We start from the raw sequence: 13651 nt of genomic DNA, 5'->3' as shown, positions 1-13651 counted from the left end.
ATGAGTCGATTCAATTAAAATCTTATTGTCGAATAAGAGGATGTATGCATGTAGATATATGTCTTTCCCAGTGCCGTAACTAGAAATTTTGGTGCCCTGGGTGAGACAGTGCACCGGCACCCCCCATCTAAGTGGGAGTGGCATTTGACAAGTGGGTGTGGCTAGCACTTTAGTGAAAGAATTGTTATATGCACACACACAGTGGTATATTTCAAAAATATATAGCAATAGGTATTGTAATATTTTATGCAGTTAATATGTATAGGTTTAAGTGAGTTTAGTATATTGTGAGCTGTTTCATGGGGGGGAGGGGGGGAGAGAGAGAGAGATTTTGACTTACAAGACTTTGAAGCTTCAACCCTTAAGTCCCGCAGTGACAGGAAGTTCGGCATTTGCGTTCCTCCAAATGCCGAACTTCCTGTCAGTGGAACGCACATGCGCTCCACTGCGGGACTTAAGGGTTGAAGCTTCAAAGTCTTGTAAGTGAATGTGAATGTCTCTCTCTCTCTTAGAGGCAGGTATGGAGGCAGGTAGTGAGCGGCTACTGCGCCCCCTTGGCCTTGCGCCCTGGGCGACGGCACCGCCCGCACCACACTTCTTAAGGCACTGGTCTTTCCCCACATCATTGACAGGAATCCCACAGGTACTTTTGGATTTAAACTTTCAAACTGATATGACTCTACCTGCAATTGTGGTGCAGAGTGTAATGAATGGTAGGTTTTCACCAGAGACCCCGTCAAAGAAATATGGGCTTGGCTGCTATCCCTCCACAGGTTTCAGTCCTCCATACAGGTATCGGGTTGGACAGGCAGGTAGATGGCACCAAGTGTGAATGCAGAAGTACACATGGGACAGCAAAAAGCCCGGAGCTCACTGACATGGATGGAATAACCCGGAACACACTGGAAAGGATTAAAATAACCTGGAACACACAGGAATGGATGTAATAACCAGTAACATGCTGTAACAGATGTAATAGCCAGGAACACACTGTAGTAGATGTAATAATGAGGAACTCACTTTAATACTTGCAATAACCAGGAACACACTGGAACAGATTTAATAACCAGGATCACACTGGAATGGATGTAATAACCAGGAACACAATAGAATAGATGTAATGACTAGGAATACCCTGGGATAGATGTAATAACCAGGAACACACTGGAACAGATGGAAACAACCTGGAACACACTAGAATGACAGGAGCACACTGGAATAGATATAATAACCAGGGACACAATGACATACTTGTAATAACCAGGAATACACTGGAACAGATGGCAATAACTTGGAACACACTGGATTAGTTGTAATAACCAAGAACACACTGGAACGGATATAATGATCAGAAACACACTTATGGAACCTGAAGTCAACTTATCAGGACAATAGTCTTCATAAACTGGCACCAGAGCAGGTTTAAATATTGAGGGGCAATTAGGGGTCATGAATGCGGGACCAATGGACGGAGATGATATGTTTTATATAGAACAAGCATGCTCACACATACCATCTTGTGCACTGAAGGTGGTGCCAGGGAGCAAGGAAACTCTCAGCATTGTTGGAAGAATGAGCATGGTAAGAGTTTCAGAATGTCCAATTCATGACATTTATAGGGAATTGTGTTAATTATTGAAGTTGTGATTTAGGGTAATATGGAGATTGTATCATTGTGTCATAGTTTAGATGCAGGTTTTTCAAAGGGAAGATGCTGACTTGCTGATTAAATGAAACAAAACAGAATAGGGAAATTAATGACTAATGTAGGTTATCGTTAGATGAGTACTGAATTTGTAGATATTAAGTAGGTTTAAGCTAACACGTGTATATGCTTTCAATACTATTACATACATTTTCAAGTAAAAATATGTATTGATGTATGTAATGGAATACTATTGTATTTAGCCCTTTCTCTTTATGTTGCTATCTCAAACTATGTTAATTGGATGTAATAAAGAATGAGAGTATCCCATTTTAAATACAACAGATTTCCTTTGTATTATTTAAAATGGTTGCACAATAAAGTAAAAGATATTAATATTCTGTGACAGAATGTATATATAGACTTTATAATGTTTGATAAACCTTGCGATTCTCCGTATTAAAGTACCATCCTTTGGCAGTCAGTTAAATTATGACACATATGAGTAATCAGTTTGTAATGTTTTTTTTATCAGAATAATTCATAATTATTATTTTATATATATGTATATGAACAAGAGAAATGATAGCTGAGCCAGATTTGTAGATTTATAAATCTGGTATAAGCTGTAAAATAAATGTAAGATTTTGTCTTCTGTAAACATATTGCAACTATTTGCTTCTTTTTTCATAACAATGTAACTGACTTTTTTTATTTATTTTTCTTTTCTTTCTTTTTTTTCAATCAATGGCATTATGTAGCCAAAAGGTTTTCGGCGATACTATAGTTCTCCATTACTTATACATGAGCAGTTTGGATGCATTAAGGAAGTAATGCCTATTGGTGAGTATTCATAAAGAAAAAAACTCTTTTTATGTCTTAAGATGGGTACACACTACAGAAAATTTCTCCCGATGCGACATCTTTAACGATTTTACAAACAACAGAAAAAAAAAGGGTTCTGATCAGCATGACGATTCATGCGTACACACTTTACATAATCATCAGCTGAAAATATGGTGACTCTCAGTGGCGCACGCAGGGGGGGTTTCTGGTTCTCCAGAAACCCCTCCCCTCCGTGAACCAACGGTACTGTACAGCAGCCGCGGCGCTGTCAAAGAAGCGTCCGCAGCAGTGCTGTATTGTAGTATAATACAGCACTGCCGCGGATGCTGCTTGACAGCGCCTCGGCTGCTGTAGAATTCAGACTCGCCAAAATGGAGCTGCTACGCATGCGCAGCAGCTCCCTCTCGCAATATTTTTTCTTTTCCGGGGGGGGCGGAAACCCCCCCTTCTAAATCCTGCGTTCGCCCCTGACTCTGCACACGCCATAGACATCTATGGACACTGTCGGTCGTGAGTACATACACACTGCAGAAATAGAAAGACATCATTCCATTGTTGAACAACATTTTTAGTCTGGCTTCAAAATCAAATGAAATTATAAGATGTGCTTTGGAACGATAATCATTCATCTTTGCAGAGTACACACTAATGTGATATAGGGCCAACCGATTGTTTATCGTCTGATAATCGGCTGGAAACATTGTAGTGTGTACCCAGATTTAGATGTATGCATTGGAGTTTATTGCGAATGTTTTCTTAGTATAAAAAAGGCATATGTCACATTTAAGCAGTTATCCACCTCCATGTGAATTTTCATTTCTTGATGTGTTCCTGCAACGTTTTCTAAACACATTGCTTTAACTTTCAAGTTCCCTCCTCTGCATTTCATCCATCTATTAATCAGGCAAAATGTTTATGGTTGTTTTTTTTGGGATTTGACACAAAGCTGCTTCTGGATACAACTGTATCCAATGCTGAGAGCACAGGGCTGTCTTGTATGTAGGTACAAACAAAATATAAACAAAATCTCTGTCTGATAATATAAAGGCATGGCTAAAAAACAGAGATATAGTTCAGAGAAACTAAAACAAACTAATAAAAGTTTCAGGAGGACATGAACAAGTCAACTGATGGTGGACAGCCCCTTTAATGAGAACAATTCCTCATTTGACATTTTATTTAATTAGCTATTAAGTCTGTGCTAGGGGCAATGTGCTAAGGTAGTAAACCTGCTTATGTCTGACAGAATACAGCCAGAGCCAGTGATACCATTAGGCAACCTAGAGTTTAAGGAGTGCCTAAAACACTAAATGAGGGACATAATGTCACTCATACAGTAACCTTAGTTTCACCGTAGTACCATCCGAGGAGCACACATTGAGTGCCGTCCACTGACATGGAGCCGGCAGCCTCTGGCCTGTGAAGCTGCTGGTCGCTGATCCACCATGTTAATAGTGGCCCAGGATTGACGTTTTGGACTACAATGTAACAGGCGGCACCTCTCTCTCAAGAAGAGAAGGTGCCAATGTGTGTCCTACCACAGGAGGGTGCCTAGGACCTTGGATGCTCTGGGGGTGTGGTTTGTGGTGATCATGGGTATGGCCTGATTGGAAAATTATGTCAAAATAAGACCAATCAGAATTGTCGGGGAGGTATAAGATCCTACACCTAGATAGGAGTCTGAATTATATGTAAAGAAACATTTTACATAATTGTGGAAATAACAAGAAACTGAAAAACTAATAAGAGACTGATTACAACACACTGATCTTGATTTTAATTTGAACATTATTCAGTTTCACAAATTAGGAAAATAAGTTTGAAATCAAACTTTGCAATAAACCCTTATACTCACAGTATATCTCACTTAGAAATCAGAATATGTGGTTGTTGGAGATCTTTTTTTATAATATCTGGCATCAATAACTGCCTGTCAGATATCTAAAGACACTTATGATGTATTTGCTCAGTATATGATATTATATTAAAGTCTGTTTTATATTTTTTTCTGTTGTTTTATTTAATTTCAACCATGTTATAAAAATTATTATTTCTTAATATATGAAATGTATTACTAGTTTTTTTAAATTTTATGATAGTTACTCTTCAAATTATGTAAGGCTCTACCTATCCTGGAGCACATACGGATTCTGATTGTAGGTGAAATACAAATTAGTCAAGCTTAACACAAAGCAATAAAGTCTTTTGAGTCAGTTTTGCAACTGCAAAAAAGAGAGAAAAAGAAATGCAAAGGATGTGCAATAAAATAACATTGATAGCTGCTCCTGTAGCATTTGCAGATATGTGATGACATTCATGAAACCAGATTGCCGGTAAAATGGAGCCAAAAAGTATGGAACACAAATTGCAACAGCTGTATAACTGAAGAGGAGCATTTTTAAAAATCCTTTGTAATAGCATTTTTTTCTTTTATGTTGCCAAAAAGGATCAGCCTTCACGGGATACAATTTTGTGACACATTTGTTAAAATGTTGCAACATTTTTAAGGCTCCCAAAAAAAGACGCACAGAAAACGACTCTAATAATTTGCTGCATATTTATAAGCTGTCAGACTTCTATAAATGAGGTATTGGAGGAGTGAAACACTTTTTAGAGAAATAAAACCTGACAACCCATTTCTGCCTTTTTCCATTTTTTAGAAATGTTTCACAAAATTGTCACAGCTTCTCCAGAGACACACACATGCCCAGTTTCCACAGTAACTTGCACAATCAGAGACCACATTCTGCTCTCCCAGCAACTTCCTACTCTGAGAGTAAAGCAGAGCACACTAGACTTTACAGAAGTAGGCACTGGAGAGACAGGTTACCCCCAGAGACGTACACATCATTTTACAGAATCTATTTACTATATTTAGAATAGTATATAGTTATTTTTCTTGCATTTCTTAAGGCTGGTGTTTTTTGGAATTTCAGCACCATTCTTTATATTTTCTCTAAATTCTGTTTTAAATCTATTCTATTCAATATACCTGGCTCTGACTGTTTTTGTTTGTGAGCTTATTTTAAAAAAAAAATGTTTGTTAGCGTTCAACTCTTTTTAAAAATGCAAATATGAGCCATGCCTTTATTATAACCAGAATCTGAAAAGAGCTGCAGTAGATGCAAAGAATGAAATAAAGAACACTTATTATAAATGTTTCACATCTAGTACATGACTTTTTTTATGCCCCAACTACCAACACCAAGCCTGGGATATGGGTGGAGCATGTGCTCTAAGTGCCTGGTAAGCCGAGGGGCACCACAATCAGTCACTCATATTGTCATTATGTTTTACAATGATATACTTTATGTTATAACAAGGTTTTACCTTATAATTGTAATTATTTATATTGTGGCAGGTCGGTAGTGGCACTGGTGGCCCTTCATCCAGAGACCCACCATGGAGTCTTGCTTCACCACTGCACCCATAATTTATAAGTCCCACTGATTGTCAGCTAACACTTTTTTTCTTTAGTCGCTACTCCTAATCAAGCTCTACCAGTGTAATTGCACCATAATTAAACCCCAGTACTTACTAACATCTAGAGAACTGGAATTCATGCCAACCCATTTCTGACATTGTCAAAACCAGTATAAATAGAAATGCTTTATTTTTGTCAATTTAAGGACATAGCCAGCAGTACATGCAGTCACCAAACAAAAACATAGACACTGGTCTCGGCTGATGGCAGAGACATAACCAGGGGCATTTTAGTCCTGCATGTAGCCTGAGGCAGTCCACAGCTGCTGCCCCCATTTTCCCTTTCCACACCCCTTAGTTCTGAAACCCACAATCACTGCTTTCACATTACACATGGAAAACTGTGGTGATCTACATCATTCAGCTTTTTGTCCTACAATCGGTTACTTAGGAACCAAAGGAGATATATGTCAGTCATCACTTTTGTCACATAGACTGCAAGAGGACAAGCACTGTGAGTTACATCACCATGCACCTTCTCCTGCTTTTATTGCTTGTTGAAGCTGTAACTTCTGCTGATGACTGAGGAGTGAGAGTGGCTTATGCACGGCCAGGAGGAGTGGTGGGATAAAGCTCTCACCTGACCTGATTGAAGCAGTGGCTCTGACAACAATATAAAAATAATAATTTCATTAATGAAAAGTGAGCACTAATCTTAAACAGGACACCGACCACTACAAGCCAATATCATTATTAGTCTGATAGTGCCCAGGCAAATGCTCCTCTTGCCCTTTAAATAAAATGATGCCCAGGCAGTTGCACTTTTTACTCTTTAAATTAAATGGTCCTTCTTCCTTGTGTGTAAAAGTGTAATATTCCAATCACAACTAGCAATGTCCTTGAAATAAGCCTGCTGTGGCTTCCATTTCTACATATTTCATGTATACATTAATTCAGGTAATTTGTTAATTTTATTTGTTTTTTAAAATGTTAAATATACTGTATTACACTGTACTGTGTTGTAGTTAATAAACCTGGGGACATTTATGAAGACTCTTCCATGGGTAACTGTGAAGAAAGGTGCTATAACCTAAAACAACCAATCAGATGTTTGTGGCAACTATACTAGACACACTATAAATAGAATTTTATTGTTCGCTTTGGGCAACATTATTTTTGCTATATCTATCGCTGGAACAGTTTTCATACATGCCACCCATAGCACTGTGCCTAATGTGACTGTTTATAAAAGATATTTTGATAAATATTGTACAAAAAGAAACTAAAAATGCATCTAATTGTCAAAATGTATTTTGTATTTTTCAGCATGTGGTAACAAAGTCGACCCTGTGTATGAAACCCTGAGGTTTGGGACCTCTTTGGCACAGAAAAACAAGAAGAGCAGCTCTGGAAGTGGGTCCGAATCGCCCAATAGGAGCTCTGTAATAGTTTGTTTTAATTAATGTTACTGTTGTTACTGCTGCATCTTGCCATCTGTTATCTTCTGCTTAATCTAAAAGAATTGTATACTATGGCCAGTGTAGTTTTAGAAAAACAATCTTTATATACCAAAAAGTTGCTGATTTTATAGGTGACCTTTAAACTTTCTGATTGCATTCTATATTTACTAGCTTACTGATACACTTGAATTTATACAAGCAGGACATATAAGAAAATATTTTTTGGCCTTACAAAATAGTCTTGATTGTATAACACCAGGGTAGCCAGCGTTTTATTAATGCCACATCTCAAGTATGTGTGGGAGAGAGGTTCAGCAGACATTCTAGTAGCTTAAAAAGGAAGAGTACTCCCTGACATTTGTAAATTTGGGCACAGGAGTGAAAAGCTATTAATCACAGTTAGCTGTATAAATTAGTCATTTGCTCATTTGGTGCTTTAGTAACACTGTTGTAGTTTTTATTTTGAATTGCAGGCCTAGTTTAGCTGCCCTTCATATGCTTATCAACGCTAGCTTAAATATTTATTCGGTTTTTTGTTAGCTTTATAGCCGAAGGGTAAATGCATAGTAATTAAATAAAAAAAATAAAACAGATAATAGTGTGTGAATGTGCTTTTGTTTCTTAACGATACATTGACGTGGCCATGTTTTGAGGTTAATGTATCCATTATATCACAAGGTCATTGCATAGAAAGTATTTTGATGTGGCCTCCTTTACAGGCACACTATAAAGTGTGGCTCTACAGTATTTCTCAACATTTGTTAGATAATTAGCTCCAGTAGGTTTAATTGTTTTACTGTTGCAATGTTTTGTATATGTATAATACTCTAAATCATGGTTGTCCACATGGTTGTTACAGGCATGCGGCCCAGCATGCCTGTAAATGTGGCCCAGCAGGAGTTTTGGTTGTGGCAAGGGGGCAGTGTTGAAAAAAAAAATCCTGCAAAAAAAAAAAAAAAATACCTTGCGGTCACGTCAGCTGGCGCTCCGGCTCCCTCCCTGGTCTCCTCCTCCATGTGGTGCTCGCAGTGAATGTCAGGGGTGACGTCATCACACCCGACATCCATTGCGTAGCGCAGCACAGAGGAGTCACCCGCGCGAACTATCAGCAGCAGTGAAAGATTATCCAGTATCTTATTGTTGTTACTCTGAATTTGGACTTTCTGCACCATGCAATTATGAACTAGCTGTGTTCTCTGTATGTATATAAATATTAAGAGATAATTGTATTTTTTATATTTTAAACCATTTTAAATGTGCAGTGCTGAGTAGGGTGAAAATTTCACCCACTGTTACCCTCATCGGAGGCTGCTCCATGAGCCATTTTTCCCACCACCCTATCTTTAGATCTCTGTAGATTTCTATTAGTCCTCCTGATGCTACCTATATCGGTGACCATTTCAAACTGGCCAATAAAAAAAATGAATCATGGTTGCAGAAAGAGAGGTAAAAAAAGTTTTTGGCATTTAATTCCCCGAACCCCACTAAGGGGCAGATGCAGGTAAGTTAAATTGTAGCTGGAAATGGGACTACTGCTTTAATAATGATTCTGCAACAGGTTTCCTAACTCTTACTAACTTCATTTCCAAGTAAGTTTAATATGTTAACTATGTTTTCTATGGTTTTTTCGATGATTAGCTATCGTTAGTGTTAGTGTATTTTATGTGCGGCCCAAACCAACTCGTCGTCTTCCAATGTGGCCCAGGGAAGCTAAAAGGTTGGACACCCCTGCTCTAAATAATTCAAACCATGTAAGAAAATAAATGAAACAAAAGTATGACTAAGGCAATACTCTGTAAACGGTCTTATTCAAAGCCCAAACACAAGTTTTTACTCTAGTTTAATACAGAGAGAAGATACAATACAATAGTCACTGGCGCCAGGGTGAAGCTCTGCCTTCCAATAAATTTAATTTAATGGCTGTGCATACTCATCACATTAAAGATAACAGGATCAATCAGTATTCATCTAAAGAAAATCTTAATCATCATCATCATAATACTATTTTTGTGAAAAGATATAATCTTTGTATAAAAATGCCATACAGTTCATTATTAAAATAATGCATAGCTTTGATTACATTTCCTTCTTTTGGTTTACTGTCACTCTTGTTCAGTTTGTAGTTTTTGGGTGAGAGCTTTGTTGTCATATTTATTCTGCTGTCACAGTTTTCAGTGTCTATAGAGAACAATATTACTATAATATAGTGACTGGATGGTAATGCATTAGCTTGGTTAACAATTCATAGGTTAACTGTTTATTGTCTGGGCTATATGAACACTTTGGGTTTGATTTTAAGTTAGATGCAAGTCCAAATCTGGGCTGCAGACATTGATTTTGCTTAGTAGATCAAAGTGGAATTCTAAATTATATGTAACTTAAACTTACTGTCCCCTATGCTTGGAGCTGCAGATCACCGTGCTAGACTTAACTGTATTTAGAGTATGACACATGTCCAGAGGCAAATCTTTTGTGGCTCTCTTCGGGTGTAAAGAAATGTGGTGATGTTAATGATAGTCACTGTAAAATAGTAATTGTGAAAAAAAAGGATAATGAATAAAAATGTGCATCTTCCCCCGGAAACGTCCAAATGAGAAACAGCACCAGGGCTATAGAATGGCCTGGTTATGACTGTAATAGGGAGACTCGAGTGTGGGTTCCTCAGGCTGGTCAACACAGTGCCAAATTTCCTAGTCAAAATATAATGGGCCTACAAAACAAAATGTGCAGACCCTCTGGTGAATCCATTCCCGTGCTTGATCTTAATGGGACTCCTTCTGGCACCTTAGGGCAGAGGTGTGAGAGTACTGGATTATAGTGTTTAAAACTTTAAGATTGTGGAACTACAAGTCTCAGCAAGCCATGACAGCTTAGTTCACCTGTTTGGGTACGCTTGCGCTTGGCCAATTAAGTTAATTCAAAGACCATTGACCAACCAGAGTAGTTTTCCCATGCTCACATCTCTCGTTAAAGTTTTCTTTAAAGAAAAAAAACGTTCTATTGAATTACATGAGGATGGAAGAAAAGGAGATTCCTCATTGATTTAGATGAGTAATAATGTGAAAAACAAGGCATGTGGGTCAGTATTTATGTCAAATAAAAGATTCAAACATTTGGTGTGTATGTGGTTTTTTTTTTTGCTATTAGGTTAGTTTGTAAAAATACATGTACCAATGATCCCTGACACTGGCTCTGCCTCTGGCAACAATGGGCATGCTGGTGCTTATAGATCTATAGGGCTTGCTGGGACTTTCCACAAATGTACTTAATGTTTTAAACACTATAATCCATCACAATGGTACTCACTGGGGCTGTACGGCATTTTGTTTGGTAATTTAAAAGTAATACTTAAAATCATAAGAATAGTTAGTATTTACTAGTACTAACTAGGAAATAATAATTAGCGTTTTAATTGCATTGATAGAAAAAGCCACACATACAGGCTGTAAAGATATACAAACCAGATATTCAAAGTACCATACTGAAAAAGTAAGACGAACTTAAAACCTATAAAACAGATCAACAAAAAATCTAAATAATTACAATTGCATAGTTTAAGTAGTTTTGATTGAACACAATGTAGAATGGATAATCATGTTTAATCATATTTTCATGATAGTTTCAGTTTACATTAAATAATTAGAATCGTATTATTCCAAATCAAGGGACAATCAAAATTTTCCAAATGTATAGTTTATAACTGCTTAAAGGCTGTTTTCTTTTCCACAAAAATCGCAGAATATGCCAGATTCAACTTTAAATTATTCAGGTCTTTATAGCCATTGTGGACATGCTTTAGAGTTGTATGTAAATGCATTTACACAATGTAAACATGTAATTTTGATTAAAAAAAATGCATGCACTGCTCATGCGTATAACTTATGATTCACTTCTCCAAGTGCAGAGGGGTTTTAACTTTCAAGTGTAACATAGAGCATTGAGTTATATGGATCTTGAAATATGTTGTCTATGAGAGGTATGCAGTTGATGATGAGGATTGTTGCATCTTTACTCCAGATGCTCTAGACAATAGATTTAAAGTTACACATATATTAAGGTGCATGCAGCTCAAAATACAGATGCATCTTTGCTCATAAGCAAACCGGGCACCTTTAAGTTTAACTATAAATCGAATATTGTTAACGTTTGGGTTTCCCAGGAGAGTAGAATCAAATAAATACATATATAGCATAGTTTACATTTACAGGACCACTTAACTTAAACACAAGTGCCTTTAGATAAAATAGCTATTAATAACAGATATTAATTTATATAGAAATAAACATTTAAGTAACTTTTAATATCTGAAGTTACTTGAAAAATGAGTGTTCTTATGGGAGAGCATTATTTTCTGTGCACACCTGACTTCTTTTCACTTAGTATATAAAAGGCACTGCAGCAAGTCTCTCTGAGCATAAAGTTCTGTGTGTGGGCGGGAATTACTGAACTGTTGTTTGCAGTTTTCATGCTATGTAATGTGCAATTTATCACAGGCCAAAACTGTCATAGCTCCAAACACAATGTCAGTTTTGATTAAAACATTAAGATTGGCCAAGATACAACCTACACAATGTATGAAGCATCAGCTTTAAAAACCATAGTAAAAAAGTAAAATATTTTAGACATGATTCTAATAGGTGAGATTGCTTAAATCACAGGCGTTTTAAGCCATGTACCTATCAAAGTGAACAAAATTATTATTCCCTTGACTCAATGCAAGCAGATTGGCTCCAGTTTGACTGGAGTCTGTGTAAATTGTAATACATAATGAAAAAATTGGGTAATGTGGCTCCTCTAAAATCGTACTATCCTACAGACCAACAGCAGCATAATACAGCCTGGGCTAGTGTTCACTATAACAGGGTTCCCAGCAGTGTAGGGACCCCCAGTGTTAGGATTCAGCTGGTTGTTCCCTGCATCTTGTTTTCTATCAAATCTGAGCTGCTGTGTAAGTGTGTCTCCCTCAGAAGAACTGTTCTCTATATCCTTGTTTTCAATTAGTTCTGTGCGGCTGTGCATGTCTGCCTTTCCTGAATAGCTGATTGGTGAGCTGCACTATTGAAAGTCCTCTCCTGCCTTTATAACTGGCCAGTGATAGTGACGGAAAGCGTTGGACAATCATGCCTTCTGACTCCTGTATCTTGTCCAGTTTATCTTGCCCTAGTTTGTTCCTGACCTTGCATTTGTTCCTAGTTCTGCATTCATTTGAATTCTGATGTCTAGATTGCATCATACAAATCTGCTGGGTTCTTGCTCTGTTGATATTGGGCTCCAGATATCTGGTTGAATCATTCATGTCTGTTTCTGTTTGTCTCCTGGCTCCTGTCTGTTGGTCTACATCTACCTCAACTCAGAATCCACAGGCACAGACTGCAATAACTATCCTTTGTTCTCTAGAATGGCTTCACAGTGATTACTGGTCTCTTTGCTAATCTGCACCAGCATTGCTTCAAGAGACATTGTGCATTATCTTGCCTTGCCAAGGACTGCATAATCTTGTTCAGTATAACTTCATGTGATATTATTTATTTCACTGTTACACAAAGAGGAACTTTGCAGTGATTACTGGCCTCAATGTTAATCTGTGCCAGCCTTGCATCAGGATACATTGTGCATTAACGTGTCTTGCCTAAAGACTGTATAATCTGGTCCAGTGTAACTTCAAGAGATATTGTATATTTCACTATTACACAAAGAGAGGTTTTGCATTGATTTACTAGATTCTGTGTTAATCTGCGCGAGCATTGCTGCAAGTGATATTGTTTATTATCTTGCTTGTCTAAGACTGAAAAATCTGCTCCAGTATTACTTCAATACTGATTAACTCCTGCATTTAATTATGACAATTACTCATTCCTTTATTACTTTATTGTTTATGCTTTTCCTGTTGGCTTTTTATCCAGCTATATACTCCATAACATCTTTCATTACAGCATAGCCTCAATATTCCTGTGCATACCTAACTTCTGATCATAGTGGAAAACAGCCCCAGTGTGATCAGCTTAGGGCTTGAGCCTCTAAAAAAAGGAGGGGGCACAAACAACAGCATAGAGAGTACCAGCTCTGTGGTGAAAAGATCTGCTCCGTGGGGCCCTGTCGTAATGAAAAAGATGGGAACTTTGATAACTCAGTGGTCTCAGTATAATGGTAAAGAGTCCATAAGACCACTGATTATAATAGCAATATAGACACTTTTAAATTGAAGATTAATTAAAATAAAACTCACCAAAAACCTCTTGGTCATCACTTTATTCTTAAAAAAAATGTTGATTTCATC

The 13651-nt window shown here is 37.4% G+C and overlaps 1 protein-coding gene across 1 annotated transcript in view; it reads left to right on the top strand.

Moving 5' to 3' along the window:
* The window catches only part of STAC (SH3 and cysteine rich domain), a 193610-nt gene that overhangs the window by 126930 nt on the left and 53029 nt on the right, over window positions 1-13651 (top strand). Inside the window, exons 4-5 of the mRNA XM_075212630.1 lie at window positions 2407-2488; window positions 7241-7356. Of these exons, the coding sequence (XP_075068731.1) occupies window positions 2407-2488; window positions 7241-7356 (198 nt within the window). The remainder of the gene's footprint in view (window positions 1-2406; window positions 2489-7240; window positions 7357-13651) is intronic.

Source organism: Mixophyes fleayi, chromosome 5, assembly GCF_038048845.1.
Source record: "Mixophyes fleayi isolate aMixFle1 chromosome 5, aMixFle1.hap1, whole genome shotgun sequence".
Lineage (NCBI taxonomy): Eukaryota > Metazoa > Chordata > Amphibia > Anura > Limnodynastidae > Mixophyes > Mixophyes fleayi.
The sequence above is the reverse complement of the archived record's forward strand: the minus strand, read 5'-3'. Positions and strand labels throughout refer to the sequence as shown.